Source organism: Musa acuminata, chromosome BXJ2-9 (assembly GCF_036884655.1).
Source record: "Musa acuminata AAA Group cultivar baxijiao chromosome BXJ2-9, Cavendish_Baxijiao_AAA, whole genome shotgun sequence".
Lineage (NCBI taxonomy): Eukaryota > Viridiplantae > Streptophyta > Magnoliopsida > Zingiberales > Musaceae > Musa > Musa acuminata.
The window spans coordinates 16,376,605-16,404,274 of record NC_088346.1 but is presented as its reverse complement, the minus strand read 5'-3'; the positions used below and the strand labels follow the sequence as shown (position 1 = coordinate 16,404,274).

At 35.1% G+C, this 27,670-nt stretch overlaps 1 protein-coding gene across 3 annotated transcripts; it reads left to right on the top strand.

The window, feature by feature from the left end:
* Positions 1-117: 117 nt before the first annotated feature.
* Positions 118-27,670, top strand: LOC135623271 (rho GTPase-activating protein 6-like). Of its 3 annotated transcripts, XM_065126052.1 has the most exons (25): positions 122-487; positions 659-815; positions 2,816-2,852; positions 3,636-3,712; positions 5,157-5,227; positions 5,323-5,405; positions 5,484-5,624; positions 6,150-6,269; positions 6,621-6,698; positions 7,478-7,533; positions 7,617-7,686; positions 10,218-10,302; positions 13,440-13,683; positions 13,760-14,050; positions 16,307-16,684; positions 16,795-16,844; positions 18,288-18,348; positions 18,442-18,525; positions 19,817-19,933; positions 20,002-20,168; positions 23,793-23,862; positions 26,064-26,249; positions 26,368-26,550; positions 26,680-27,066; positions 27,219-27,670. In XM_065126052.1, exons 2-25 carry the CDS (start codon positions 681-683, stop codon positions 27,375-27,377), a joined length of 3,330 nt encoding a protein of 1,109 aa, XP_064982124.1. In that variant the 5' UTR covers positions 122-487; positions 659-680; the 3' UTR covers positions 27,378-27,670. The 3 variants fall into 3 exon arrangements, with proteins under 3 accessions (XP_064982126.1, XP_064982124.1, XP_064982125.1); XM_065126054.1 differs by lacking the exon at positions 27,219-27,670 and having other exon boundaries at positions 118-487; positions 26,368-26,545; positions 26,680-26,839; XM_065126053.1 differs by lacking the exons at positions 122-487; positions 3,636-3,712 and having other exon boundaries at positions 678-815.

The following is a 27,670-nucleotide window of genomic DNA, read 5'->3' as shown; positions in this document are numbered from 1 at the left end:
AAATAACCAAAAGAAAAATTTCTACATGAAATTTATTGTCTGTTTGCTCGATGCATAAGCGGCCCTCACGCGACACGTACGAGAAGGCAGACCCGCTACGGCATAACGCAATCTCCCGTGCACTGTCCCCACGGAAACTTGCTGTGCATCCAACCCGATTTCATTGTTGCCAAGCCATATCCCACGGTCGCATACTACGTCCCCGTGCGATTCCAATCGTATGTGGAGGGAGGGAGATAGAGGAATTGTAGGAGACGAAAGCGGGCGAGAGAGAATGACGGAGCGATGGAGCCGCGAGTGTGGTGGACAAATCTGACAGAAGCGAAGACAAAGAAGAAAGAAAAATGAGGAGAGAGATGAGAAAAAGGAAACCGAGGAAGAAGAATCAGGAAGTTTGTTGCGTCGCCTGAACCCTGCCGTCGGTCTCCGATGCCCAGAACGCGATCATTTTGATGGGTCTCGTGTTCCCGGACTCGTTCGAGGCAGGGTAGGTGCCGTCTCTATTTCTTTGCTCTTTTGGAAAAGCCCTATGATTCTCAATCGATCTTGTATATGTTGATCGATCCACGACATCTCCACTTCTTGGTATTTTGGCCCTTTTCTACCGTCCCATGTATGCTTTGACCAAATTAAGTTTTCGTTTTATTCTCTGATGCAGTTGAAGAACGAGATAATAACAGATGGCATCATCTCATAGCGCAGACAATGTAATGCAATGCAAAACTTGTCGCTGTGGGGAGGGGGATACCAATTTCTGGATCACCAGGGGCTCTGACAATCCTGACAAGCAATCAAATAATTGTCCTAATTGCAATGTAAGGCTCCGTTCAGTTCAACAATTAATTGTTTTCGTTGTTATATTATCTCTGTTAAACGTTTATCTGTACAAATAAAACATACTTGTTGTTCCTTTGTTTTGTTGTGATTGTTAGTTTTTACGAATTTTGTCAAGGTCGAACTTAATTATTTGTTATGTTGCTTGGTTTGTGATCCATCATAGCATTTTTAAAGAACTTCTGATCCAACCTCAACTAGAAACAAGTGAAAAATTCATTGTTGACTAATTATCTTGAAATTAACTGGTTTTGCTTAAGTCGTGCAACACTCTTGCATATCCATCCACAAAGATCAGTCTTCCTGAAACCTTTTATGGTCCCTTAGGACTTACAAAAGAGAAAACAGACTAGAGAAAGCATTTTACTTGGAATCCACTAGTAATAATTTTAGTAAAAACTTTATAGCCAATGCAAATTACAAATATAGACTTCGCAAGCTATGATTGATCATATAACAAAAGATCCAAGATGGTCTACTACAGATCGAAATGCCCATAAGTGCCCACATGACACCACATTCTTTTACAAGCCTAAGACGGTCATCAAAGTCAATCAAAATGGGGCTCCCAAGCCTACTGCTAGTCCTCTCCATGTTGTGCAAAGCATGAACAAAATCGAAAGATATGGACATACATGAACATTATATCAAATACCCCGTTTACAATTTTGTCCGTGACATAACGGTGAAAATAATTTTTTTATTTCACTTTAACTCCATAGATGCTAGTAACTGAAATTTTTTACTGGTAAATGATTTCTAGGTAAACAGTATCTGAATTTAATTATTAGATTATACATATTTTAGCTTAATACCTCATTCCTTTTATCCTGATATATTTTATTGGATTAGATTAAATCATAAATGAGATATCATTTATTAACAAAATTATCTGAAAATTGTGTCTCGTTATACAATGACTTACTATGAATTAGTCAGGGATATACAAAGAAATTGATTGAACATTACTACTCTGATAATCATTTAAAACTGCCAGGACAGCCTAAAATCTATGTGCCATTGTCATCGACTTCATTCTATGCCATGTTTGTCATGTCAAAACACTGAAAAGCCATGCAGGTTTGGTAACCATAGCAAATCAGAAGCATAGCACTGCATTTTCATCAATAGTGCACAACTGAATGAACTAGATGGCAGAATACTTTGGTCCATGAATCCATATCTCATATTGTAAATAGTTGTGACATATATGGCATATACAATCATTGTTCAGATGCTATCATCTTTTGTTGTCAGCCTTGTAATTTTCTTGTTCATATCTGTTACACCGACCCCATTGTCAGTTTTAAGTAGACCACCTTTTTGAGCTCGATCACTATCCATGCCAATGGTTTTGCTAGGGTGTTGCTTCATTATCATTATGTATGAATGCTTTAATCTTGTTAAGTCTCTGGTGTCATCCTTCTTACTTGTTTATGCAACAATTTTGAGATTCATTTGAATTTCTGTTATTCGAGATGATCTGTAATAATATGTTTGGCCTATGTTTTATAGGAAAGTGATTGTTGATGTACTTGCTTTCGTTCTTTTTTGCTGGTCTTTCACTCTTGTGGACATATGAATCTTTCTTAAGTCCTCCTTTCATGATCATACTATGAGTTCCTTCTGATTCTTGTATCTATAACTATTCTCATTCATTTTATCTGTTTTTTCACTTATGGGACATATGAACCTTTATTAACTCATGATTTTGCATTTATACTATGAGTTCCTTCTGATTTTTTTTATCTATATCTTTCTTGTTTTATGTGCCTTGAGCCCTCCTCATAGTATCTTACTGTTTATATATGGTACATACGTGAAAGTGAGATCAACTTCATGAACTTATATAAAATCCAGGATCACTAGGCATTTTGTCAGAAATTTCTCAAAATTTATCTTGTATATGTCCTTTCTGTTTTTAGGTCATTTTTCTTGAAGAAGATTGTGAATACTAAATGCTTGATCTCAACAAGTGCAGGTTTTCAAGAGTGGACCACTCTTCATTTCATCTAAAGGTATTCTTTTATACAATTTCTAGGTAGTCAAGCCATTTTCAGTGATTTTCATTTTATGTTAATGCAATGATTGACATATTAAGCTTATTAATATTTTTGTTCCAGTTTGTTGTTCTAATGATATTGAAAACTAGACATCTAATTCATAGAAATTTCTTATATAATTTGCATTCCAAGTCTTGGCATGCCTTTTTGTATTGTTTACCTTGCTAATGAACCATCATTCCCTTATTCTCTTTTAAACTGGGTATAAACTAAAAGAAATAATGTTTCTTGAACATGCATAGAGATGAGGATAGGAATAGTGGGATAATTTCTCTCACTAGAGGAGAATAACATGATCAAATTTTCTTTTGACATGATCAAATTTCTTATATTCTCATTTTTCACAACATCAAGATTTTCTACTGAACAACCTAGATATATTACTGCATCGATTGAGCAACATCTTGTTTGAACATACTTTATGTTGTATTAGATATATTATCCAGTGATAATATTCTTATCAAGAGGTTCAGGTTTCAATAATAACCAGTTTGTAGTCCTTGAAATTCCACATTCTATGGCATCTTAGAAATCATTTAAATTCTTTAAGTTGGTCTTTTCTTCAATGATTTTATTGTAATATCAGCATTTTGTTTCTTTCATCACATTTCATTTCATTCCACAAAAATGTGCATTGCCATCCTTATGTATCACGGTTTAAGAATATCTTTTTATTTTTTATTAAGTATTTGATCAACAAATATGTATGATTTTTTTAAAAATCCATTAAAATTGCAGGAATAGGTTGGACATCATGGAAAAAACGTTGGTTTGTCCTAACACGCACATCATTGGTCTTTTTTAGAACTGACCCTGTAAGTATAGGATATTTTACATTTATCTAACCTCTAATATCATTTTCTACCCAAGATTTTTTTGGTTTGTAACATGAAGCATTTTTCTAGTTGCATGTTTGTATGGTGTTCATGTGTATGAACAGTGAATTTTCTGTAACTTGACTGATTTGTGCAATAGAACTGCTTTGACAACCTCTAAAATGCTGTACTCTGAAATTTTTTAGTTTATCATCATAAGATATGTAAAATCTCGGCATTTTCTCATTACATTAACTAAACACGAGACATCTATTCTTCTGCAGTGAGAGAATGCTATAACTAGTCTTTCTAAACTTCTTTTCATATTAACTGAACAATGGATAATTAATCCCCTAAATGAGAGCTTGTAATTCTATTAGTCTAAACTATAAGAAGTACATAAAGTTCTCACAAATTTATGCAGTATACCATGATAATATAGATCAAGTTGTACAAGTCAAACTAACTTGATTTTGCATCTGATTTATATGATTTTCTAATTAGATTCTCTTGCTCAAATACCATATCTCATGTTGAAACAACTAAATTTGATTCTTATAAATTCTAATGTTCTCTTGGCTCCTCTAGCCAATTGTTAATGACATTTGAGTAACCAAAGGTCTCACATATGTTTTAGTTCTGGTATGTGGTTCTCTGGAACAAATTCGGTACATAAATAGAAGAACGGGTGGGTGGGGGGTGGGGGGGAGGTTATAGATGCTTACATTAAATTAACTTATTAAATATGGAATCGAGACATTAAAATTGTCCATGACTTTCTATGAAAACAAACTTCTTATTTATATAATATTAATGTATAGATTCTATTACCTCCTAAAATTTGACTTTACATGTAAAAACAGAAGTTTAATATTAAAATCTTTTCGATTATCTGTTTGATGGGGTTCGAATACATTAAAGTCTCACCAGAAATGATCTCTGGGATTAAGAAACACATTATTTTATCAATTTTATTTGGTGACTTCGTCATAACCCACTTTGCTCCATGAATTAGGATGCTCACATGACTTTCCCTATTTTTAAGTGCTTTAAATGTGAAGAGTGTTCAGAAGTGCATATTTTTGTTGAATATTTGTTATCCTAACTTCTTTGTTGCAAGTAAGTTCCAAGTTTTGTCTCCTTTTTTGACTTTATTTTTCATTAAGTGAGACTGTTATGCCCCAGGTTTATATATGTAAATTTGTTTGGCATTGACATTCAGCTAATTTAGTAGAATCCATTCTCAAATCAAGGAAAACTACCAGTTAGTTTAGTGCTCATTCATCCAATAAGTGATTGAGATGATTCACCCTTGCTTGGAATATCAATGGTTACTCTCACACAGCTCGTGGAAGTACCTTATGCAACACTCTTGATGAGAATGAGTTGATCAATTTGTAAGAACATTATGGTTAATTATAGCATGCTTTACTTTTACTTTCAGGCTGCTCTCCCTCAAAAGGGAAGTGAAGCAAATGTAACGCTTGGTGGTATTGACCTGAATAATTCAGGAAGGTGAGAGTATTTGATTGGTTATTTAAAGCCCTGGTTTAGCTGAACACAAGTTTTACTGAAAACTGTTGATAAATTTAAGTTATTGTAAATTTCAGTGTTGTCGTGAAAGCAGACAAAAAGATTTTAACAGTATTGTTTCCTGATGGCCGGGATGGGAGAACTTTTACATTAAAGGCAGGTTTACATACTGCTTCTGTACCCTTTTTAGGTTGGTTTAGATTTTCTTTTCTTCACTAATTTTTGGTATCACAGGCAGAAACTTCTGAGGATCTATACGAGTGGAAAGCTGCATTAGAGAATGCTGTGGCACAAGCACCTAGTGCAGCCCTTGCATTGGGACAGAATGGAATATTCCACAATGAAATAACTGAATCAATTGAAGCTTCACATGATCAATGTATGTTACTTAGCCACCTATCCACAATGATATTAATAATCTGAAGTTTTTTGTGTTTCTTCTGATGAACAATGGAAGATTCATCACATTGCTTAGTAACCATGACATTATACTGATGAATATGATTGCAAATGGGCAGTTGTTTGGTTTGATTACTTTTTTTTTTGTTCATTTCAGCAATTGCTTTTGACTTAGTTTAATTCATTGTTTAACTGAATTGATCTTGTAAAGCTCTAATATGGTGGGTTAACTCCAAAGAGAATTCATTCTTTTTTATTGGTCAATATTCTGTATGTACACATGTATGGATAAGGTACCGGAAGATTCATTATTAACCTTAACAAAATATTAATCTGGGGTAATCCCCTCTCTGGACTTTCAAACTGTCAATTTCTTCTCCTTTAGGATTTTGCACCTTGATGTCATGTTTGTCTATTCTTGTATGTGTTTGCAAATGCCATGCCTTCTGACATATCCAGCCTCTGTCTCGTCAGTTTCTGATCTTTCCTTTTCTTTATTTTGAAGGGAAAGATACACAGCCTGCGACATCCACTGTGATTGGTAGGCCTATCTTGCTTGCACTTGAAGACATTGATGGAAGCCCATCATTCTTGGAAAAGGCCCTCAGGTTCATTGAGCAACATGGTATATTTTGTTTCTTGTATTTATTTATATTAGGTCTTTCTGATTACCTCTGTAGCAAAATATGCACTGAATGTATTAATTGAGCTTCTGTTTTTTCATGGAAGGAAAATTTAGAAGTTGCTAGGTTGCATGTGTTGTCGAACTTGTCCAAGCATATTATTGGTGTTATTATACAGCTCTTTTAGTAGGAAAAAATTGAGCTATCGTTTTTAGTGTGTTAACACATGTAGTAACAAAGAAACCGTTGCATGTAAACTTCTTCATAGTAAAGTTCAAGTTTTTAGAATATAAATGTTAATCTTAAGCATAAAGATCTATGGTTATGTGATGATCTTTATCACTTTTTAAAAGGAATCAAAGTGGAAGGTATCCTGCGGCAGTCTGCTGATGTTGAAGAGGTAAAATGCAGAGTTCGTGAATATGAACAGGGTTAGTTTCTCATTTTCTTCCCTTGTTTATGGATACTAGTTACCTTTTTGCTGTTACCTTCTTCTGAACCAAAATTAGCCTCCTGATCTGCTTCACTGCTTTAATTATCCACAAGGAATGTGCTTCAATAATCTTGCAATTAAAGTACATTGGTTTTAGTCATGGGCAAGGATTGAAATATTATACCGTACCAGAGTTTTGACCTTCTCTCGGTACGATATGGTACTTTATACTGAGCGGTTTACATTGGTTATATATATAAAATTTCGACGACATTGCCTCCCTTCTCCCCCACGCTCGGCGACGTCGCCTCTCTTCTCCCCAGGTGGGGCAACGCCGCTGAGGCGACGTCACAGAGAAATGAGGCGACGTCGTCTCTCTATATATATATAAAATCTTTTATTTATATATATATATTTAAAAAACAATGCACGAGGTCGCCTCTCTCTCTCTCTGTATATATAATCTATTATTTATATATCTATTTATTTATATATTTATATATATTATATATAAAAAAATTTAAAAAAAGTGCAACATCGCCTCTCTTCTCCCCAAGCAGGGTGACGTTGTAGAAAAATGAGGCGACGTCGCCTTTATATATATATATATATATAATTTTAAATAAAAAATACCCATCGGTAGCGAGTGATTCATGTACCGGTTTTCTGTCAAACTGGTATGTACCGCCCGTATCGGACAGTATTATTCGAAACTGTATACCTTAGTCATGGGTTTATGCATTAATTTGAACACTTCTACATGGTTCTCTTTTTCAGGAAAAAATGAGTTTTCTTCAGATGAGGATGCACATGTTGTTGGAGACTGTATCAAGGTGCAATTACGTTAGAAATAACAACCTAACAAGTTTCTTCCATAATTATGCTGGAGTTTGTAATTTACTTTTGTTGTATGCAGTATGTGCTGCGAGAGTTGCCATCTTCTCCTGTTCCTGCATCTTGTTGTACCGCACTGGTTGAAGCATATAGTATGTCTGGACAAAAATTCTATTCCATATCACATATCAATCTGATCTCATTTTATGTTTACAATGTTAATTTTATACTACAAATCCACTTCCCAAATATGCATGTTAGAGAAGAGAATAGAAGATCTCTGATGCATTATGATCTATATGGATAGTCATGGCAATGCTTAGGTGACTTGAGCCAATTTATTGAGGGCTTTATCGCTATATCAATGGTCAAACTAAGAGCCTTCAAACTATTCTTGTTGTTTTAAGAAATTTATTACATGAAACTTTGGATATCACATGAAAATTTAAGTTTCTATGCTCTAGGAGAAAAATGCAAAGACAAGTCCAGTTAAATAATCGAACATTACATTTTATGTTACTCTCATTTGTCATGCTGTTTGCATAAGACCTCGTTATATTCTTGTTTCAGTGCAATTTTGTTAAAACATTATGGTTCCTCTTTAAAATAATTCCACATCTGATGGAATCTTATTGACATGTAAAACTGTCAATATATTTGTTATACCTTTTTAACATATAAAAATAAAAGCAGTGAACATTACACAAAAATACAATTCTATGCAACATGAAAGTTTGTCTAATTTTCCAATATATGAAAATAAGCGTGAAATATCAGATATAGATTAGACATTTGTGCTGAACATGTCATATATGACTAGTTGACAAATTATTCTCAGTCTGTAATCATGCTGAATGTACAGAACATGCATGTTAAATAAAAAATTTCAAAGTATGGTGCTATACGAGCTCACATTCATCTTTATTGTTATCAACGATTTTCTTTGTATGTAACAAATGCTATTCTGTGAAATTAGTTAATGTCTCTTTGTTATTATATAGTGATTAATTCTATATTTCTGTTCTCAGCAAATGGTGGTGGAGAGATTGATTGTTTTTCAGCTTCTTGATCTTGTATTTCCTAAGTGCTTTCAGGGGCAATGACAATTTAGGGACAAATGATTTAGGGGAATTTTTGAACAATTAGGAATTCCTTTCCTCCTATTTGAACAATTAGGAATAACATTGGTTAGAGCACAATATTTCTGAAGGATAACTGGATCAGGATTCAAAGTCTTGGATACTGGACCCCAATTACAGGTATGGTTTGCACCAGCATACCGACAAATAGTATGCTGGTATATGCTGTGGTATCAAGAAGGGGGTAAGAACTAAGAAGAGAAGGAGAAGAGGAGGAAGAGGAGTATCGGATGGGCAAGCAGGCTGACAGCGACGGGCAACATGAGCAATGGAGGGGCAGGCCAGCGGAAGCAGATATTGGGTGTCATGAGGGAGGTGAGGATTGAGAGGAATGGGGTTTAATGATAATTGAAAAGAATAAATAAGACCAGACTGCTCGAAACCGGCTGGACCTTGTGCTGGTTTGCTATTGGACCAAAAAATACAGTCTATTGTGGACCCGTCCAGATGATAGTTAGAACTATGACCTGGATCGAGCTGTCCTTGTTTTTGTAGATGTGTCTCTCACATACCTAATCACTCTCTATTCACCCAAGTTCTCTCTTGAAAGCCTGGTCTCCATTCACCTTGCCAATTGTTGACGCTCTTAATAACTGAATGCACTCTTCTCTCTTGTCTCCCATCTGTACATAATTCATTCTTATAGAAGATGACTTAACATTAAACATGGGCTTCCTTGTTCTTGTTGGCACATTTCTACAAATTTTTTGATGATGCTGGATGTCTCCGGTCAATCTAAAAAGTATTTGTGGAAAGGGAGTAAATATATTATGTGGTTGGCTATTAAGAACAAGATATAGTCCCAAGAGTCTCTTAGGAAATTGTAGATACAAGATGGTGCATATTTCCTTTTCTCTGCAGACTGAATGCTGTGACCGTATCCTCCACTGCTGGATGGTGGTTGAAATTTGAAATTTTGAACATCTTCCCTAGTCTCAAGATCATATAAAGAAATGGTGGATTCAGGATATACTTCTTTTTCTCTGCAGACTGTGATTCTAATGACCATATCCTCCACTGCTGGGTGATGCATGACATTTGAGCATATTTCTTCCCTAACTGCATCAGATATCTGCCATGATCAAAGACATATCTTTGAGGAAATCTATCTCACGTCCCACATGGTGAAAGTGAGGACAATCTTATTCTGCTTCTTGTTGATTAATTTTGAAGGAAAGAAACAATAGTTTCTAAAGGAGCTTCTCTGTATCATCATGGTTTACTTTCCTTGTAATAATTAGGGCCTCTCTCTTGATGGACTTTGATGTGAGAAATTTATTCTCTCCCATATCACACATTTTTTCCTTCTCCCTTTTGTTTCTTTTGTTTTTATTTTTTTCTTTTCCCTGTATTGGTTTCATCTTCTTAATGAATAAACATGCACCATTGCTGCTTATGCCTAAGAAATTATATGTACTTTGCCACCAAGTGTAAGATGTTAAATACCCAGCTTCCCGTACATGATTGTCTGGTTTAGCCATCAATATTTTATTTGTTATACTTCTGACTCGTGTAACATTCATTTTAACTTTGATATTTATTAGGAACTGATCGTGGAATCAGAGTTGACTCTATGCGCACTGCAATATACAAAACTTTCCCAGAGCCTAATCGTCGTTTACTGCAAAGGTATATCAGCTAATCCTAAGTGATTGTGGCTTTGCTTTTCTGTGCTGGTAATTTTTTTGAAGTGTGATTATTGCTTTTATGAATCAACAGATTTCCTATTTGAAAATATAAATTCATATAGCTATGTTTTTCCTTTTTCTCTTTCATTCCCCTCAATGTCTGCATTGCATGCATATTCTCACCTGCAATTTGTGACTCTTTGCATGTTCTGAATTTTGTGGCTATTTTGATAGTGAATATTGAGTAACGATGTTTTATCCTGATGCAGAGTTGTTGGTGAAGCAGTTGGTATTATTAACCTTAACTATGAATTCAAATGAGGGTTCTTTTTAAGCTACAGAGGGTTTAACATTGTAGTTCACAACAGAATTCTTCCAGAACTTTCCAATCCTGGGTGGGATAGTTTTTTCTTGTTTTAAAGGCTTTATTTGGTTGGAGATATAAATTTGATCACAGTAGCATTTGGTTCACCAACTCCTGTAATTTCTTTCAGTGTTTTTCTCATTATTTAGTTGATCTGTATTAGTCTGTCCCCTTCAATGTAATCTTGGATCCGAGGTCTAAAATCTCGTTTGGTATCAATTCGATATCTTGTCAAATCAGTATCATGGTTTCTGGGTGGTATACAAACTTTTACCATCCAATCTCACTAAATAATATTTAAAAAATACCAATCAGTGTAGACCATACCATCTGGTTATTTGTCCTTGATTGGATAGGTAAATATGGGCCGATGTACCAATCTGAGTGATATATGAAACCTTCTTATTCATGATTACTATATATCAAATTGACTTGACTAGAATTTTTGTTCACAAAAAGTCATTTTGTTCTTGGATTCTTTCACCTCTCTGTTTTCCTTTTTGCTCTTTCTCAAATGTATGACAATTTTAGCTGTTAATATGTACCAAATATTATTAATATGATTTATCTTATAGTCTGAATCATAATAAACAACATATTTATTATTCAAATCATAAGTACCAAGTCAAACTAAAACAATTTTGTGAATAACAATCTTGAATTAATTTTGATATTTGAGAAATTAAGTGTAATTTACTGTGGTTAATTTTATTTTATTTTCTCAAGCTTATTTATCTTTGTACTTATCTCTCGAAACCCTTAAAGTGCAATAAACTATATAGTTGTATTTCTAATATCTAAACCAGGGTCTACCGTACCGAGCTGTACCACCCGGTACGGGCGGTACGTATCGGTCCGACAGGTTGTCGGTACGCGGACCGACTGTTACCGGTCCGAGAGTACTGTAGCACTGTAGCAGTCTACTGTAGCACTATAGCAGGTCGAAATACTGGTACGGTACGGTATTGCGAACCTTGATCTAAACCACTCTTAAGTGTGCCAAGATGTGGACAAACAAGGGTAAGCAAATTAATGTTGTTCATGTTCAAGGAATCTAGTTAAAATTAAATAAAATTTGAGGTTTTATCCAGGGTTTATTGTACCGATATGTATTGTCCAGTACAAGCATTACATATTGATCTGATAGGATATCGATACGCGGACCACTCTCTACCGAACAATATCGGTCACTTGACCCTCTATCAGGTGATACGGGGTAGCGGTAACGATCAAAATATGTCCGTTACCGACCTGTACTGGTCGATATCGTTACTGATTAGAGGCTGAGATTGTCTTATTTCGAATGGTTAATAAGACTGTTTGAGGCTTAGGAAAGTGTTTTTAAATCATTTCCTTCCCCCTCTTTCAACTCATTTCAAGTTTATGCACGGAAGGGGAAGGGAAAATCAGTAGATGATTTTGAGCAAATGCTAAAGAGCCTACACAATGTAGACATAGAGCAAAGCTCATCATATTCACAGTTATTGTATTAAGGAGAATCTTATGGTCAACAGTAGTATGGTGATAGTTGGTCAAACTTCTCTGAGCAATAGTACGATGATCGATCTTATGATACGGAGTAATAAATCAATAGCGAAAGTAGAAGTTATGGTATTTTCTATGCTCCGCACCAATACATGCCACATTTGTCCTTGTCTTAGAAGCCATCTCGGACATATGTGGTTCACGACGATCAGACTACGACGATCAGACTACGACTATCACCATGTTGATGCACCAATGACATATTGTGTATCAGTACACTATGTCGTGAGATCAATTTCAAGATTGGATTCGACAAATATATCATATTGATATATAGATACATAGGATCGAAAACTACGATCCATCGCCCGTGGAGTCTCGTTATTTTTTTTGGTGGTAGAACCAAGTATATCCATCGATTAATTATTTAATTTATTTGAATCTTAAAGTTTAAATTATTTAAAAAGTAATTCAATAATTCAAGTAATTTCTTTGTAGATAATTCAACATTTACAGAAGAACGATTCCGAATGTACCACAAAGCTACTCTTCAAAGTCTGAAAAAGATATGTGCACTATTCTTTCATAGTTTACAATATTTTTGCTAAAATTATACTAAATTTATATTTATTTCTAACTTAAAAACCCTAATCTAACTTTTTTTTTTCAATTTATTAGGTATTTTTGGAGGTTCTTTTGATGATTTTGGGCATATCGTCTATATGCCTCGGGATGTATTGTACCAAGTAAGGCTTAGTACATCGGTACGGACCGAAATTGCAACCCTTGGTTTTATCAACAAATGTAGTTAATGGAATAATTCTTTATTCTGTCACAAATATGCAGTGATGAAGATTGTGCATCTTATCTGTACTAAATCCTAGGCTGAAGATTTTTAACATGCTGCTTAACTCCACACATAGGATTCTATAAATAGAATTTGTACCTATCCAATGAAGTCTTTAAAAGTTGTCTGAGAATCAAAATTGATATAAAGATGCATTTTTGGATCCTCAAATATGTGGAATATCCACAATCAATAATTGTTTGGTGAACCAAAATTTAGAGGGCCCAGTATCTTATAGATGAACATATTGGAAGCCTTATTAACAGACTGTAGAACTTTTTGCCATGGACATCTGATTTTCAGTCTTGTTTTGGGATATTTTGTTTATCAAGAATGAAAATGATTTTCTTACTTAACTTGAAGTTTTGGGATTTATTTTATTTTAGTTAGTTTATTTAAATTATAAAGTAAGTTTCTATGCTCTAAGATAATTGTTGTTCAGGATTCTTAAGATGATGCAAACAGTGGCCGAGAAAAAGTCTCAGAACCGTATGTCACTTTCGGCTTTAGCAGCTTGCATGGCTCCATTACTTCTCCGCCCTCTTCTTGCTGGTGATTGTGAATTTGAAGATGATTTTAATATGGGTGGAGACGGTTCTCTTCAACTTCTGAGAGCGGCGGCAGCTGCTAACCATGCTCAAGCCATTGTCATAATTCTGTTGGAGCAGTATGACAGTGTTTTTGATGTAAGTTTTTATGGACAGTGATTGTATTTATTTTTCAATTCATTTGATCCTGATGAGTTAATCAACATTTATTCAGGAGGATTTCTTGCGTGAGAGCTCAATCTCATCAGGGCTTTACTCTGACTCTGGAGATGGTGATGTTGAAGATGATGATTCAACTGATAATGACATTCCAGATGATGATGAATATCATGATGAGCATAATAGTGATGATGATTTGACTGATACTGACACTCCAGGAGATGATGGATACTCTGATGAGAATAATGGTCTTGAAGCAGATATAGATGATGATTCTGAATGCTTGTCCACTAAACCAATTAGTGAAAGCAACAGCAATGTTGGAAGTGATCCACATGATAATAAGGTTGCTTTCCGTATCCATGGAATTTTTGTCAAAAAAATGAATTTAATCTTAAATATCTCTAGCATCCTAGACAATCATTTGTTTGCAGTAGTGTGTACTATGTTGCAAGTTTTGCAGTACCATCCATTACTAGATCTGGGTAGTATTTACCGGTATAGGTAAACTAGGTGGTATGCCTGATATCAGACTTGTACTGGTTACTATAGGACTAGTACCGACTAGTACCACCTGGTATAAGGCGGTACATGCTTTGTATCAGATAGTTTTTATTTATCTATTTTTTCAGTCTTTGTAGTTTTGTTTCAAAACTCAATACGAACCAGTGTACCAACACAATATGTTGGTACAAACCAGTATGGTACCAGTCCAAACCCTGGCCAGAATAGTACTGGTATATAAAGTTGTGAACCGCCCTATATTATAGTTTTCTCCATTCTTGATAACTAATAATTATAGGATAATTGGTCTTTGTACTTTATTATCTAGCTAGCAAGAAATTGTTTATCCTCTATGGTCGAGTTGAGTTCATCAACTTAATTTTTTTCTTTATTTGGTATTGATATCAACCTATGTAGTGATCATTGTGATTATTGTTACCATGGCCATGTATCATTTTGGTGGTGCAAAGCTTCAGCTACCTATAAAAGTTGTATACCTGTTTCAGATAAGATAAAAAAAAAGGGCCAAAAGTTGTCATTAATATTAGAGGGAAACTGCAACCATTCGTACCATTTTATGCAAGTGAACTTTTCTAAAGAAAAATGAATATGTGTAGGTAGAAACTTTGTTTGCCATGGAGGATTATCCATCTTGGTTCTGCCTTGCTCATCATAACAAGGATGTGTCACTGAAAATATATACCTGCAGCGAATTTTGGTGGTAGCTTTAGGTTCCATTTCTATATCTTTCATAACAAAGTAATATTTTATTTCTATGTTTTATATGAATTAACAGCAATAAATCAAATGGGAATATTATTAGGTTGACACAATTAGTGATATAAATTATGTCAACCTCTGATAACAGGAATTCAAGCTCTGATAACAGGAATGATGCAGTAGTCCCGCAAGGGAAAATGGAACTGGAAGGCTAGATGGGCTTACTACTACTAACTTTTGGATCCTTAGCATTGGGGGACATGGTTAAAGGTCCAAGTTATGGCCCACATTGGGCCACACCGTATCATGTGATGGTTAACTGGTATGCGTCAAAATCTAAAAAAATAAAAAAAATGTTTGGTACAGGCCTGTACCAAGTGGTACATATCCTATACCAAGCGTATTGCCCATTTTGTCAGAACTAAATACCACCAGTATCAAATGTTTGTGTTAATGGTTGAAGAATATGTTAAATTTTTTTATGTGTTAATTTGCAAATCTTGTATACTTTTTAAAGTGATCAGTTTACATGGATAAGGCTCAAGTAACTCTAACATACTCAGTATTTGGACCATAAAACATTTTGATTTGGCCTAAATGCCAATTTCTCTGAATTATTACGTGTTGGATGATTACCTGTTTGGCTAGAGGCTTGAGTTGATGACTAGTGTCCTGGCCTGCTTGGTTTAGAGATTTCCAGTCTTGATTGTTAGGCTGTAACAACTGGTTTCTCTTTCTTTTGTTGTCCAAAAAACCTCCTGGTTAGCTAGGGCTCATCCAGATACTACTGCATGGTGCAGCAGTCAACGGAATTTATGTTTCAGGCACCATATCTCTTGGCCATTTCTTGGCCTGGATTTGGAGCTTAAGTTTGCATACATTTGAGAATATCTTAAGTGGCATTTCACCTTAATTTTTCTATTACATTTTTAGTTCCTTTCTTCTCTAGTATTGCACTACATGTATATACTTTATGCTCTTTAATGTATATTTAAAAGAGCTAGGCATATTAAATACCTATATGAAATTGATTCAAGAGCTTTGTTTTGAGTGTATAAAAAGTTACTGTTAAGGTTTTGCTTTTGAAGTCATGTAAAAGAGCCAAGTTGTGTGGGGCTAATAACTCCAACAGAACACAGTATAATGTTCTGACTTAAGGAATAGCAGTTGGGTTTGGTTGGTATACTAAATTTCATTTTTTATCTATTGCCTTGATTTTATTGATGTGCATGTGACATCCTCTTATTTATGTTTTTCAGACTACCTTGTTTGTTGGTATGGTCTGTTGAAACTTTTATCGAGGGGAAGAACTATTCTTAGCTATATGATTGCTTGTCCTTGTCCTATTACTGCATGCAAAATAATACTGTACCTACAGGTCCTGGACAATCAGAAGAGAGATGGTGCATCTCTGCAAGACAGTGATGTTCTTGATGCCCCCAAAATTCTGGCAGATTCAGTACATGATACTTCTTTACAAGAAGTTTGTCAGAAAAAATTATCATCGGTATCTGAGATTCCATATCTTGAGGATTCTAGTGCACAGAAATGTGAAACTTTGCTGCACGATGAAAGTAATGCAATAGGTTCTCATGTTAGTGCCTCCCACGAATCTATTGGTGACAATTCTACTTCCACAAGTCCAATGCCAAAGTCTGTTAGTCATATTTTATCTTCAAGTGCTCGAAAAGCTATAGACAAGCCAAATGAACCAGTTGTCTGTGCAAGACGACCTACTATATGGGGACGTACCTCTGTGAGTATCGTATCCTATTATTGCTTGTTTTTATCCCTTTTTTTTATGTTTCCTATTATTGGTTGTTATGATAAATTAAACTCTTGTTCTCATATGTTTACAATACACAGGCGAAAAAGAACCTTTCCATGGAGTCAATTGACTTGTTAAGTGAAGATGAGTACGTGATCTCTTAAATAAGTGTGTTTTTTAAGTGTTTTATCTTCTCTATTTACTCTTGTTTGTGTTTAAGTTATATTTTCTTCTTATTTGATGATACTTATAGCTAAAATATGTCTTGAAAGTAATTGATCGAAACATCAATTCTGGTAAATCTTTGTGATGCAAAATATGTATAATCCAAGTCAAGGTTTGCAATACCACCTACTACTGTTTGGTAGGAATGGTATTTAGCAGTCTGATAGCCTATGAGTATGTAGACCAGAGTATACCGGGTAGTAAGTACACTAGTACAAGGCTTGTACCATCTAATGCATGCCTTGTAGTACCTGATACAGGGGTTGTACACAGCAGTATTTATCATTTTCAGCATATTTCAGGATTTTTCTGAAACTTCATACTTGGTTCACTTGTATGGCCCTGACTCATATCAGTCATGGCCAGGACAGATACAGATCCAGTACCCAACGTTAAAAACCTTGGTTCAGGTACAATGATATGCATGAGTATGGTGTTTAGCATTAATTAACATGTTGTGTTTTAATTTTAGTAATTCTTGTGTTGGTGATCGTTGATTTTAGATATCACAGTTATTTATAGTTGTCTTGTGGCGTATGCATCTTATGTTCTGTTATTATTTGCTCCTACTACATACTAAAAATTGTTGCATATGGTAGGTGTATTTGTTCCATATTACTATTTGTGCTCTTTTACACAGTTGCTCAATCTTCAGCTAAGATATATGAGGCCCAAGGTTTCAAGTTTCGGTCTGAGACTTGTAGCGATCCATGGTTGGACCAGTACGGGTTCAATACATACTGACATGTCAACACATGGTATACCAGCATTGATTGATATGGACCAAAGGGGAGAGAAGAGAGGAGGAGGATAAGGAGGATGAGAGGAGGATAAGGAGGAGAGCTGTTGACAGTTAACAACTGTTGGCAAGCTATCTGGATTAAGAAAAATAATTAATTAAAAAAATCAGTTTCAAACTGGACAGGGCGAAATTGCCAGTCCAAGTGTCAGTTCTTTTTGGACTAGTAAACATGAATTGGGACAGACTGATTCAGTTGGATTTTTGAATCTTGATGTGACTTATTAGATTAATTGACTTTCTAGGTGAAATTATGGTTGAATTTGGATCTGAATATGATCCTTGCCTGATTGATCACTAAAGTGGAACAACCAAAACTGTTGTGCAAATTAAATCTAGATAATCATCATAAAATCTTGCCTAGCTTAGTTAGAAAATCAATCCTTTCATTTTGTTATAAATTAAGAAATTTTTATTCTTATGACTGTGTCTTATATTAGTTGAATTTTATGTAGAACAAATTGCTTTTGCTTTCATCTGAGTATTATGCTATATTATTTGAGGAAATGTTCTGTTATTTAGTTAATGACACTTCTATGTTCAAGTATTGGTTTCATCTTTTTACAGGATTGCTATTCAAAATCTTGAGAACACTAAGAATGACCTTCAAAATAAAATTGCCAAGGAGGTACATTTTTCTCTTTTGTAAATTGAGAATTCATTTCTCATAGTTTAGAATATTTTTATGTGCAAATATAATGAGCACTTTTTTTTGTTAAAGGTAAAGGGAAATGCAGTTTTACAAGAAAGTTTGGAAAGACGAAAGGAAGCTTTGGATGAGCGTCGTTTAGCTCTTGAGCGAGATGTAATTACTGCACATTAGTACATTACCTCAGTATTCTTTGTCTTTTTTAATTAAGCCATTTATTTCTTGCAAGTCAATGAATAGCCTGAATTTTGCTTGCTACTATAACTCTTTTTTTTGCATAAAGATTTGTCTGGGAGACAATGATAGCTTATTCTATCTTGGTCAGTTAAAGGTTGTATTTGTCTATGATGCCCCTGTTGACTCTTCATGTTTTCGCTTTATGTAATTGCCAACATGTTATCAATAACCATGAAAAAGAAGACTTGGAGGACAATTACTTGATTTTGCATGTGCAGTCTTCTTAATTTATAAGCAGTTGCTTAACAGCCACATACCAGTGTAATATTGTTTGCATCCGTAAATAAAATATGGTATTGGGCAACACCAATTTTGAATTTCTAGGGCCATCTGACATAATTATCAATTGAGTTGCATCTTACTCTAAATTTGTTGCCAACATTATATAGACATGACATTGTATGAAATGAATGTTGTTATTTGTTCCATGTTAACTATAAGGTAATCTACATTGTTTAGGTACAATTTAGAGCTAATGATTTTTAGTTATTACTTTTTTATGTTTGTCTTAAATGTTCCCTGGTTGAGACTGCAGTCATTATTTTTTATGGCAGTGAGCCTCAGAATGTTTGTTATATTTCCATCTAGGATAACCTTGAAAATCTACTGAATAATTTTACAATGAGTTGTTTCCACTTATTACATCTAGCTTCATTTTATCTCTAACTTCAACTCTCCTATTTCATGTACTAAGCAATAGTCATGTCTTGCTTTTGGAAAACATTTTAACAGGCTTTAATTTTTATTGAGAGATTTATTGGCTTGATTTTTGCTCAAACCTTCTGATTGTATAGCAGTTGCAAAAGTTTAATATCGTTTGTGCTTGCTTGTGACTAATTTTATGCAACTTATATGCCTTTGCACAAACTGATACACAAGTACATGGATTTTATGCAAAACCATAGGAGCTAAACAAAGTATATATATTTTTTAAGATTGTATATGTTTTTTAAGATTTCAGACATAAACAGCTAAACAAACTATCTGCATTCTTTGGGAATATAGGAGCTCTTTCTGTCTTACAAACTTCTATATGCCTATATACCACTTTCTGTGAAGTTTTATGTTATTCCATTTTGGTATCCCTTGGCATGTATTACATAGACCACTGTGCTTTTCGATTTAGTAAAAGGACTAGTAGTGACATCTTTCCAGTAGGAATCTTTTGGCAGATTTCTTCGCTATTGAAATAGATATCTCTTTGAAATAGATAGAAAGACTGCGCGAGCAACTACAAAAGGAAAGAGATCTGAGAGCATCCTTAGAATCTGGATTAATGAACATGCGACCTGGGCTTGTATCTTTTTCATCTGCTATGGACAGCAAGGTTAGTTTAAAGTGTTCAAATAAATAGTTGATTTTCTACCAGATTCACACTTCTAATTTGTGTTAAAGACAAGGGAGGATCTAGAGGAAGTCGCTCTTGCTGAAGCAGATATAGTTACTTTGAAGCAGAAAGTTGCTGATCTTCGTGGTCAGCTTAATCATGAGCTAAAACAAAGCTATGCTTCCTTATGCGAGTCATGTGGCAAATGTTTCCACAGTAGGGATCATTCTGCAGAGTAAGATTAACTTTCTCTATATGCAATTATATATTTGGTCCTCATCAGTATTTCCCAATATCATACGTCTATTTTATGACAAGTGTTCTCTTTTTTTTGGATGTGCTATCCCTAAAGTTGCAAGAATCTTAAGCCAGTGAGTTTTCTTTGTTCCATAAACAACTTTAAGTCTAGCTGGGTGATAGTATTAAGATTAAAAATTAGCTAAGGTTCTGGGATTAGGTCCAACATGATTGACCATAGGATGTAGGATATGGATGGGCTTGATCAGACGCTGGATTGACAAATTGGATGAGAAATGATTTTGTACGATCTTTTCTAAAACAGAAAAATACAGATATTAGAGGAAGAAAGAGAGAAAAGTCTTTTTTTTCTTCTTTTCCAGATTCGGCTGTTACTTTCTGTTTGATTACATCTGATTAGATCCCACACAAATTTGGTTGCTTGTCTCTGTAGGAGGATCTTATCTTCTGCCTGAATGGATCTAGCAACATCAGCTCCTTCCTTCCATTCCTTACCTCTTTCCCTTCTCTTTTTCTCTTTCCTGATCAGATCTATTATGTCTCCTCCCAGTGATCCTTTTGCTTCATTTAACCGCTTCTATTTTTCCTTGATGCAGGATCATTTTGATTGAATAAGTTTTGTTAGTTAAGGGAAACTTTTGTCATATGGTAGTATGTTTAATGATCCTACATTAGTTACCAAGATTCTCTAAAGAGAAAAAAGCTGAGCAAAGAAAAGAGGAGAGAAATCTGGGGCTTGATTCTGGAGATTCCAGGATTCAAATTGAAAATTACATCCTTATAAGAAAATTTTAATTTGTTTGAAGAATATACAACAATGAACAAACAAGATTATTTGTCAAAATAAATCTTTAAAATATCATTGCCAAAGATGGAAAGAAGAAATGATTGACATCTCATTTAGCGAATATAATTTTCTTGATTATATTTTTCTTTGTTTTTGAAAAATTTCCTTCTTGAACTTATGGTTTGTAAAACAGAAAATGAACTGTGATTTGGAACATCAAAAAGTAGGTGATGGAAATTTCACTTTTTAACAATATATGTGAGTGGTCTGAGGCTACATTCTTTTCCCTATGATATGATTTCATCTTTGATGTGTAAGACATGAGTTTAAGGTCTTATTAGTAGGAGTTAATCTTTGAGTCAAATTGGGACTGGTAGTTATTCTTTTTTTTCTTCTCTTAATATCTCAGTTTCTTGTTTCTCAATGATCCAATTATGGAAAAATGATATTTTCTTTTTCCATCTATACTTTCATCCAATATCAGATTCGGTAATCCACTTATCTTATATTGTTCCCTCATGTTTTGCTTTCTGATATTGTATAACAGTAGAAGAGCATAGAACGTCGTCCCTATAGATGATAGCCAATTATACCCTGATTCTATTATCGGACAAGAATGTTGATTGCCATCCTCATAGATGTTGGCCAATTATATCCGGGGATCAACTAATCCAAAATGACATTAAACTAATCTATAAATTTCAGCAATTCTGATTATTGGAGATTGATCAGTTGCAACCAATTTAACTGATTTATCTTCTTTTGACTGGTCAACTAACTGAATTGGCAGCTTCTAACTGAAAATGGTCAAATTTCTCTGACATTCTAGTGGCCACACATCTAATTTATTTAAGAGTTCACTGAAGAACTTTTGATCAAATCCCAATTTTGATCACCCAAAAATACAATGTATTGTTCCATTGGTACATAAGTTAAATTTCTTGTAAGAGAAAGCTGCAAACTTCTGCATTAGTTGTAATGTTACTTGAAAATTGTCTTTCGATTCAGTCTATGTAAATAATTTTACCATTTATGATATGGTTTTCTCAGGAAAAGTGAATAATATTTTCTTTTTATATGATTATATTTGTTTGTGTTTTAAGCCACAAAATTGACTTTGTTGCATAGGAACCTTCTATAATCCGGCATGTTATTAATATACTTCCCAATTTTCATAATCATCTAAACTAGTGCTTGAAAACTACGATGGTTGTTCCATGGAATGGAGATTACAAAACTAATCCAAAAATTTGATTATGTTAGATAACTTTAAAGAACAAGAAAAGGATAAAAACCTTTATGTCCTCGGTCGTTCTTGATCTGAAAGTTGACATTTAGAGTTTTTAACTTTTTATCATTAGCTTTAATTTAAATTAGATTGTGGCATTTTGGTGTACCATTCAACTTACATTTTCTTTATATTGACATTCTCCATTATGGTATTGAGTTGTATTCTGAATATCTTTAACTTTAAGAACCTAAGAAGCAAGGCTCGCAATACCGTACCGTACCGGTATTTTGACCTGGGCTCGGTACCGGTACGGTACGGTATACTGAGCGGTACACCCAGATGTATCGAGTACTGTAGCACTGCTACAGTGTTACAGTGCACTGCTATATTGCTACAGTGCACTCGGACCGGTAACAAGCGGTCCGCGTACCGACAACCTGTCGGACCGGTACGTACCGCCCGTATCGGGCGGTACAGCTCGGTACGGCAAACCCTACTAAGAAGGTCCATGCATTTCTTGTGTGTGAATGTTTACACTGGGTTAACCCTGTTTGCTATCTTTTGGAATAAATATAGAGAGTTGTAGTTGTTGTCTAGATACAAATTCAGTTGATCCATGTTATATCTTGTAGCAGGGTCTGTAGTACCGAACTGTACCACCCGGTACGGGCGGTACGTACTGGTCCGATCGGTTGCTGGTACGCGGACCGCCTGTTACCGGTCCGAGTGCACTGTAGCAGTGCTACAGTACTCGGCACACCTGAGTGTACCGCTCGATACACCTAGGTGTACCGCTCGGTATACTGTACCGTACCGGTACCGAGCCCAGATCGAAATACCGGTACGGTTCGGTATTGCGAACCTTGCTTTGTAGAACAATTATCTCCAATTGAAGTGTGTCTAACAAAATATAAATTCTTCTTTGATTTAACACAGTACACTACATGAAATTGTGGACCAAAATTCTTATTTCAGTTGTTTAAACTTTATGTTCTATAATGTTGTAATCACAAATACCATCCTTATTACTGCTCATGCAACTCATATCATATTTTAAGCACTTAAATGCTTCCATGTACATCTCCAAGGGGACAGTGTTTCATTTATGGAACAACCCAAGAAAAGGCCAATGTTTCTTTACCAAAGTGCAAAAGTCCATGCGGCACCTAAATAAATTATGATTTATAATAAGCTATGGTCCTTCAAGAGAAAAAAGAAATTGTTTCCTATCTTAATGTTTATTATGCGAACAAAAGGTTTTCAAAGCTGCTTGGGTTGCAACCTGGAGCTCCATCATGGCATGGTACTGCATTATATGTTTAAAGAGCATTTGCAAGTCCTACCTTTCTCTCACTCTTTCTCGGACTTAGTTGTCCAAAGCAAGGTTTTTATTTTTTATGATCTGCTGCCTGTCTGGTGTACCACTCAAATGTGACACATCAGCCTGCTGTATCATGCTGGATGTTGGCATGGCTGTTGTGCTGCCACAATAGAAACAGAAACAAAAATTATAAAACATATTGGAATTCTTTTTCAGGTGAATTATTTTCTTTATTGCCTTAACTAGTCATTATGTTACACAGGAAAGATCAGTCGGAAGATGTTAGTAGCATCAATCTTGTTGATCAACATGAGAATTTTCTGAAACAAGATGTAAGTTTATCATGTCAGCATTATTGATGATTTCATCATGCATTCCTTGCTCATTAACTGCTATAAAAATTCTCCAAGTTCTCTTCAGTGGATAGTCTTTTAGACAATCCTAAGTGAATCTAGTCGAAGAACTTTAGTTAAATTATCTGAAATAATGTATTTGAAAATAATGAAAAGGGATTCTGTTTGAGCACCTGATACGTGGCCTGGAGTTTCATTATTTCCCATAGAACATTTATGAAGTTGTTCATAGTCCCTTTCTGCCACTGTTCTTTGTTTATGTTTCTGTTGCCACCATCTATGCTCTTGGACTGTCAATATAGATTGGGATTTTCTCCATTGGTTGTGTTCTGATTCAAAACAACAATCCTTTTGTCATCATTCTTAAATCTTGTCATAGATTGGTATTTTCTTCTTTGTTGATTGTGTCCTGATTCCAAGCCAGTCATCCCTATTGTGATCATATTTAGCGCCTTCTTATATCAAGTATGTTATGTTGAGAATCTTGAAGTACTTGAGTTTGAGTGAAATTAGGGCTACCATACATATACATGGTGGTTGGATACCAATACACCTAAAATTTTAAGTTTCTAGGTTGTATGCTAACTCTTATACATGTAATCCAACTCTTTTTGTCACTTAGCAATATGGGACTAATCCTTGGTCCATCGTCACACAAATTTTTTTCTTACTTTCCCATGTCATATATGGCTCAATCAATCCCTATTACTTTTTTAAAGGTTGATTCACTTGTTTGTATCACCCATTGTGGCACAACCCATCAGCCATCCCTATTGAGATCATTTTTAGAGCCTTCTTGCATCATGTCATGTTGAGAATTTTAAAGTATTTGAGTTTGAGGGAAATAAGGGCTACCATACATGTACATGATGGTTCAATACTAATGCACCTAAAATCTTGAGCTTTTAGGTTGTGTGTTAACTCTTATATATGTATTCCAAGTCTTTTTATCACTTAGCAATGTTGGACTAATCCTTGGCCCATCATACATAAATTTTTTTCTTACTTTTCGCCCTGTAATATGTGGCTCAATCAATCCCTGTTACTCTTTTAAGGGTTGATTCACTTGTTTGTATCATCTATTGTGGCACAACCCGTCACCCTTGCCCATCTTGTTTCAAGACTCAAACCTTGATCTTCCAGGTCGCAAAGGAGCAGCCTTAACATCGTAGCAAGATCTACCTCCTGAAGGATTCATAGAATGACTTTAGCAATGTTGCATCCAAACTATTTTCTTGAAAACAGTGTCGAACTTCTGAAAAAGCAACACCAGATACATAAGAGTATATAGTAGAGTCTATAGACAAGAAAATCAGTTGGTAGATACTGCTAATTAGATGTTCTATTGTACATTAAACCTCAAAAATCCTCCTATATTAGGTAAGAATTTTGACAAAGAATCAAATGATAAGGCTTATTGATGGAAATGATCATGGAAACACACAGATCTATGTGCATATACTTAAAAATTAGTGCCAAACAACCAGCTTATTGGTTCAAACTTACTTCTATTATGGTCATGAGTTTTTAACATTTATGCCAAACTTGGAAGCCATGATCTTTCTTAATGAAAATTTTGAGTCACAATCTTCTAAACTCTAACACCATCTAAGCACATGTATGTTTGACCTTTATTTTGTTATCTACCAAATCACCAATCTTCTAACATCCACTTCCCTATATATACCCATTGCAGAATACGTAAGAAGCATATCAAGATTCGGTCTGTTTAGGAATTTCTTTTGAATACATTTGGTGAATTTCATCCAAGTGGTTCAATGAGTCTAAAGTGATACACCCTTCCTTTATTCATTATCTTGGATCACAAAAAGTGTTGACATTTTGTAGTATGACAAATTACAAGCAACCGTAAGAATGCCTGGCAAAATATATAGCCAATTATAGTTTAGCATCCTTGTGTTATGACATATTTGGTTGGCCAAAAATACGACAATAGTTTGTGCCTATAATAATCCTACTTATGAAAAAATAATTAATTTAAGTTTATATTATTATGGAAGATACAACCTCCATTTTATTTGTTTTGTCATTTTCTAGCTGCAAACTCATTTCACTGTAAATTAATTTTCTTCTTTTCTTCTGATTTGATATATATCTATCACTATTCTTTAGGATCTTGTCTAATAGAATAATCTAATTAAGGGCTTACATATAAGCAGGATGCCCTCTCTGGAGTAGTCTGTGAAACTATGCCAGCAAAAGAGCAAGAGTTGCCTTCTTCAAGAGAAGCAGAGCCTCCTCAGTATCAAAACAGAGAACCAACTAGTCAGACTACTATCTCTTTGGGAACCAGAAGTGCGTCATCTACTAAGGACTCAATTGCAAAGCTCTCTTCTGAGGATGAGGTATGTGTGCTAATTATTATCATCCTGCAAATGGTGTGCTATAGCATCTTCCTCTTTCTCAGGCCAAAGTAGCTCCTAAATTTGCAACTGACCCATGCTTATATACACTGAAATCAAGGATACAAAAAAGACAGAAGCACAAGGCTTGCTATCTTCTCCAAGAGCTGAGACTTCATCTGGGCAGCTCCAGGCCAATCAACGTGGTATAAAGTCTCCAGTTTCAAGCTGCATCTCAAATATTGAGGAGCCAGTGACGACTACTTGCAAGTCTCTTTCAAAGAATTCCACTTCCAGGGGTGAGGTATGCTTGCACCTTAAATGTTCTCTTGCATGCATACATATGCTTGTGTGTGTATTTGTCTGTATCATCAGTTCTATGGTGTAAATACTATTTATCTATGCAACACATACTAACTTAATCTGTAAACAGAACTCTCCAGGCTATGAGAATATGGAAGGTCAATGCCAAGAATCAATGTCATCATCAGATGGGCAACCACCTCAGAAACAGAGAATGAATATAGTTAAGCAAAGCAGTAAACTCCCCCAGGGCCCTAATAAAGTTCTTCCATCTACTGAAGAGTCGGTGAAAGTTGGACAGAATACTGCTTCAAAGAAATTCTCTTTGTGGGGTCAGAATGTGAAGAAGGAAGCCCAAGATCCATCTTTGTCTAATAAGCAGTCCAACAACCCACGGCCAAGTGACACAGAATCAAATAGTCTGAAATCTCAGACTTCTGCTAGTGTTTCATCTTCTGTGGAGTTGGCAATAGCTGGGCTCAGTGGAACCACAAAAAAACACTCTTCCAGACCTGAGGTAAAATACTTATACAGAAAGCTCACCTTGGAGATTATCTAACTCTCAGTGTCTATTATAAGATTTTTAATATCCAGTGTATAACTAAGATTTGCTGACTTGGAAAACATTGAAAAACTTGAGATTGACTAAATTATTCTGGTTCCACTCAGGAACAAGTCTCTTCATCAGCTTCGGCACTTGCAAAGTTGACAAACCGCCTAAACTTTTTGAAGGAACGTCGTGCCCAACTCGTAAACGAGCTACAATTTGTGCAGAATAATCATACTTTAGGTCAAGATGGTCCTCCCCCAAGAACCAAGTCAAGATGACCATGAATAAAAAAGGAGCTGCATTGTGATCCAGAGCGTGAAGCTGCTGCTTCTGCTTCCATCGAGTAGTTCATGATGCCTGGCACGAGGCCATAATAAATGCTCCTCCCTAATCGGTGAAAGCTCATGATCATGGTGTTTTGACACTTACCGACAGCTAAACACTTCTTTTACTTCCATCTCTGCTGAGAAATTGCCAATAGGGAGGATTACTAGTAGGCTTGTAAAACCTACGTGAAAACTATGACAGATAATTTTGAGTAAGCTCTTATAATATTTGTCATTGGATTGCA

What these genes read in the sequence shown, in the direction of transcription:
- LOC135623271 (XM_065126052.1), top strand. Translation starts at nt 681, where the DNA reads ATGGCATCATCTCATAGCGCAGACAATGTAATGCAATGCAAAACTTGT. An exon ending in AACTTTTACATTAAAGGCAG is followed by an intron (nt 5,406 to 5,483) that starts GTTTACATACTG and finishes TATCACAGGCAG; the next exon opens with AAACTTCTGAGGATCTATAC. An exon ending in AAAATAAAATTGCCAAGGAG is followed by an intron (nt 18,349 to 18,441) that starts GTACATTTTTCT and finishes TTTTTGTTAAAG; the next exon opens with GTAAAGGGAAATGCAGTTTT.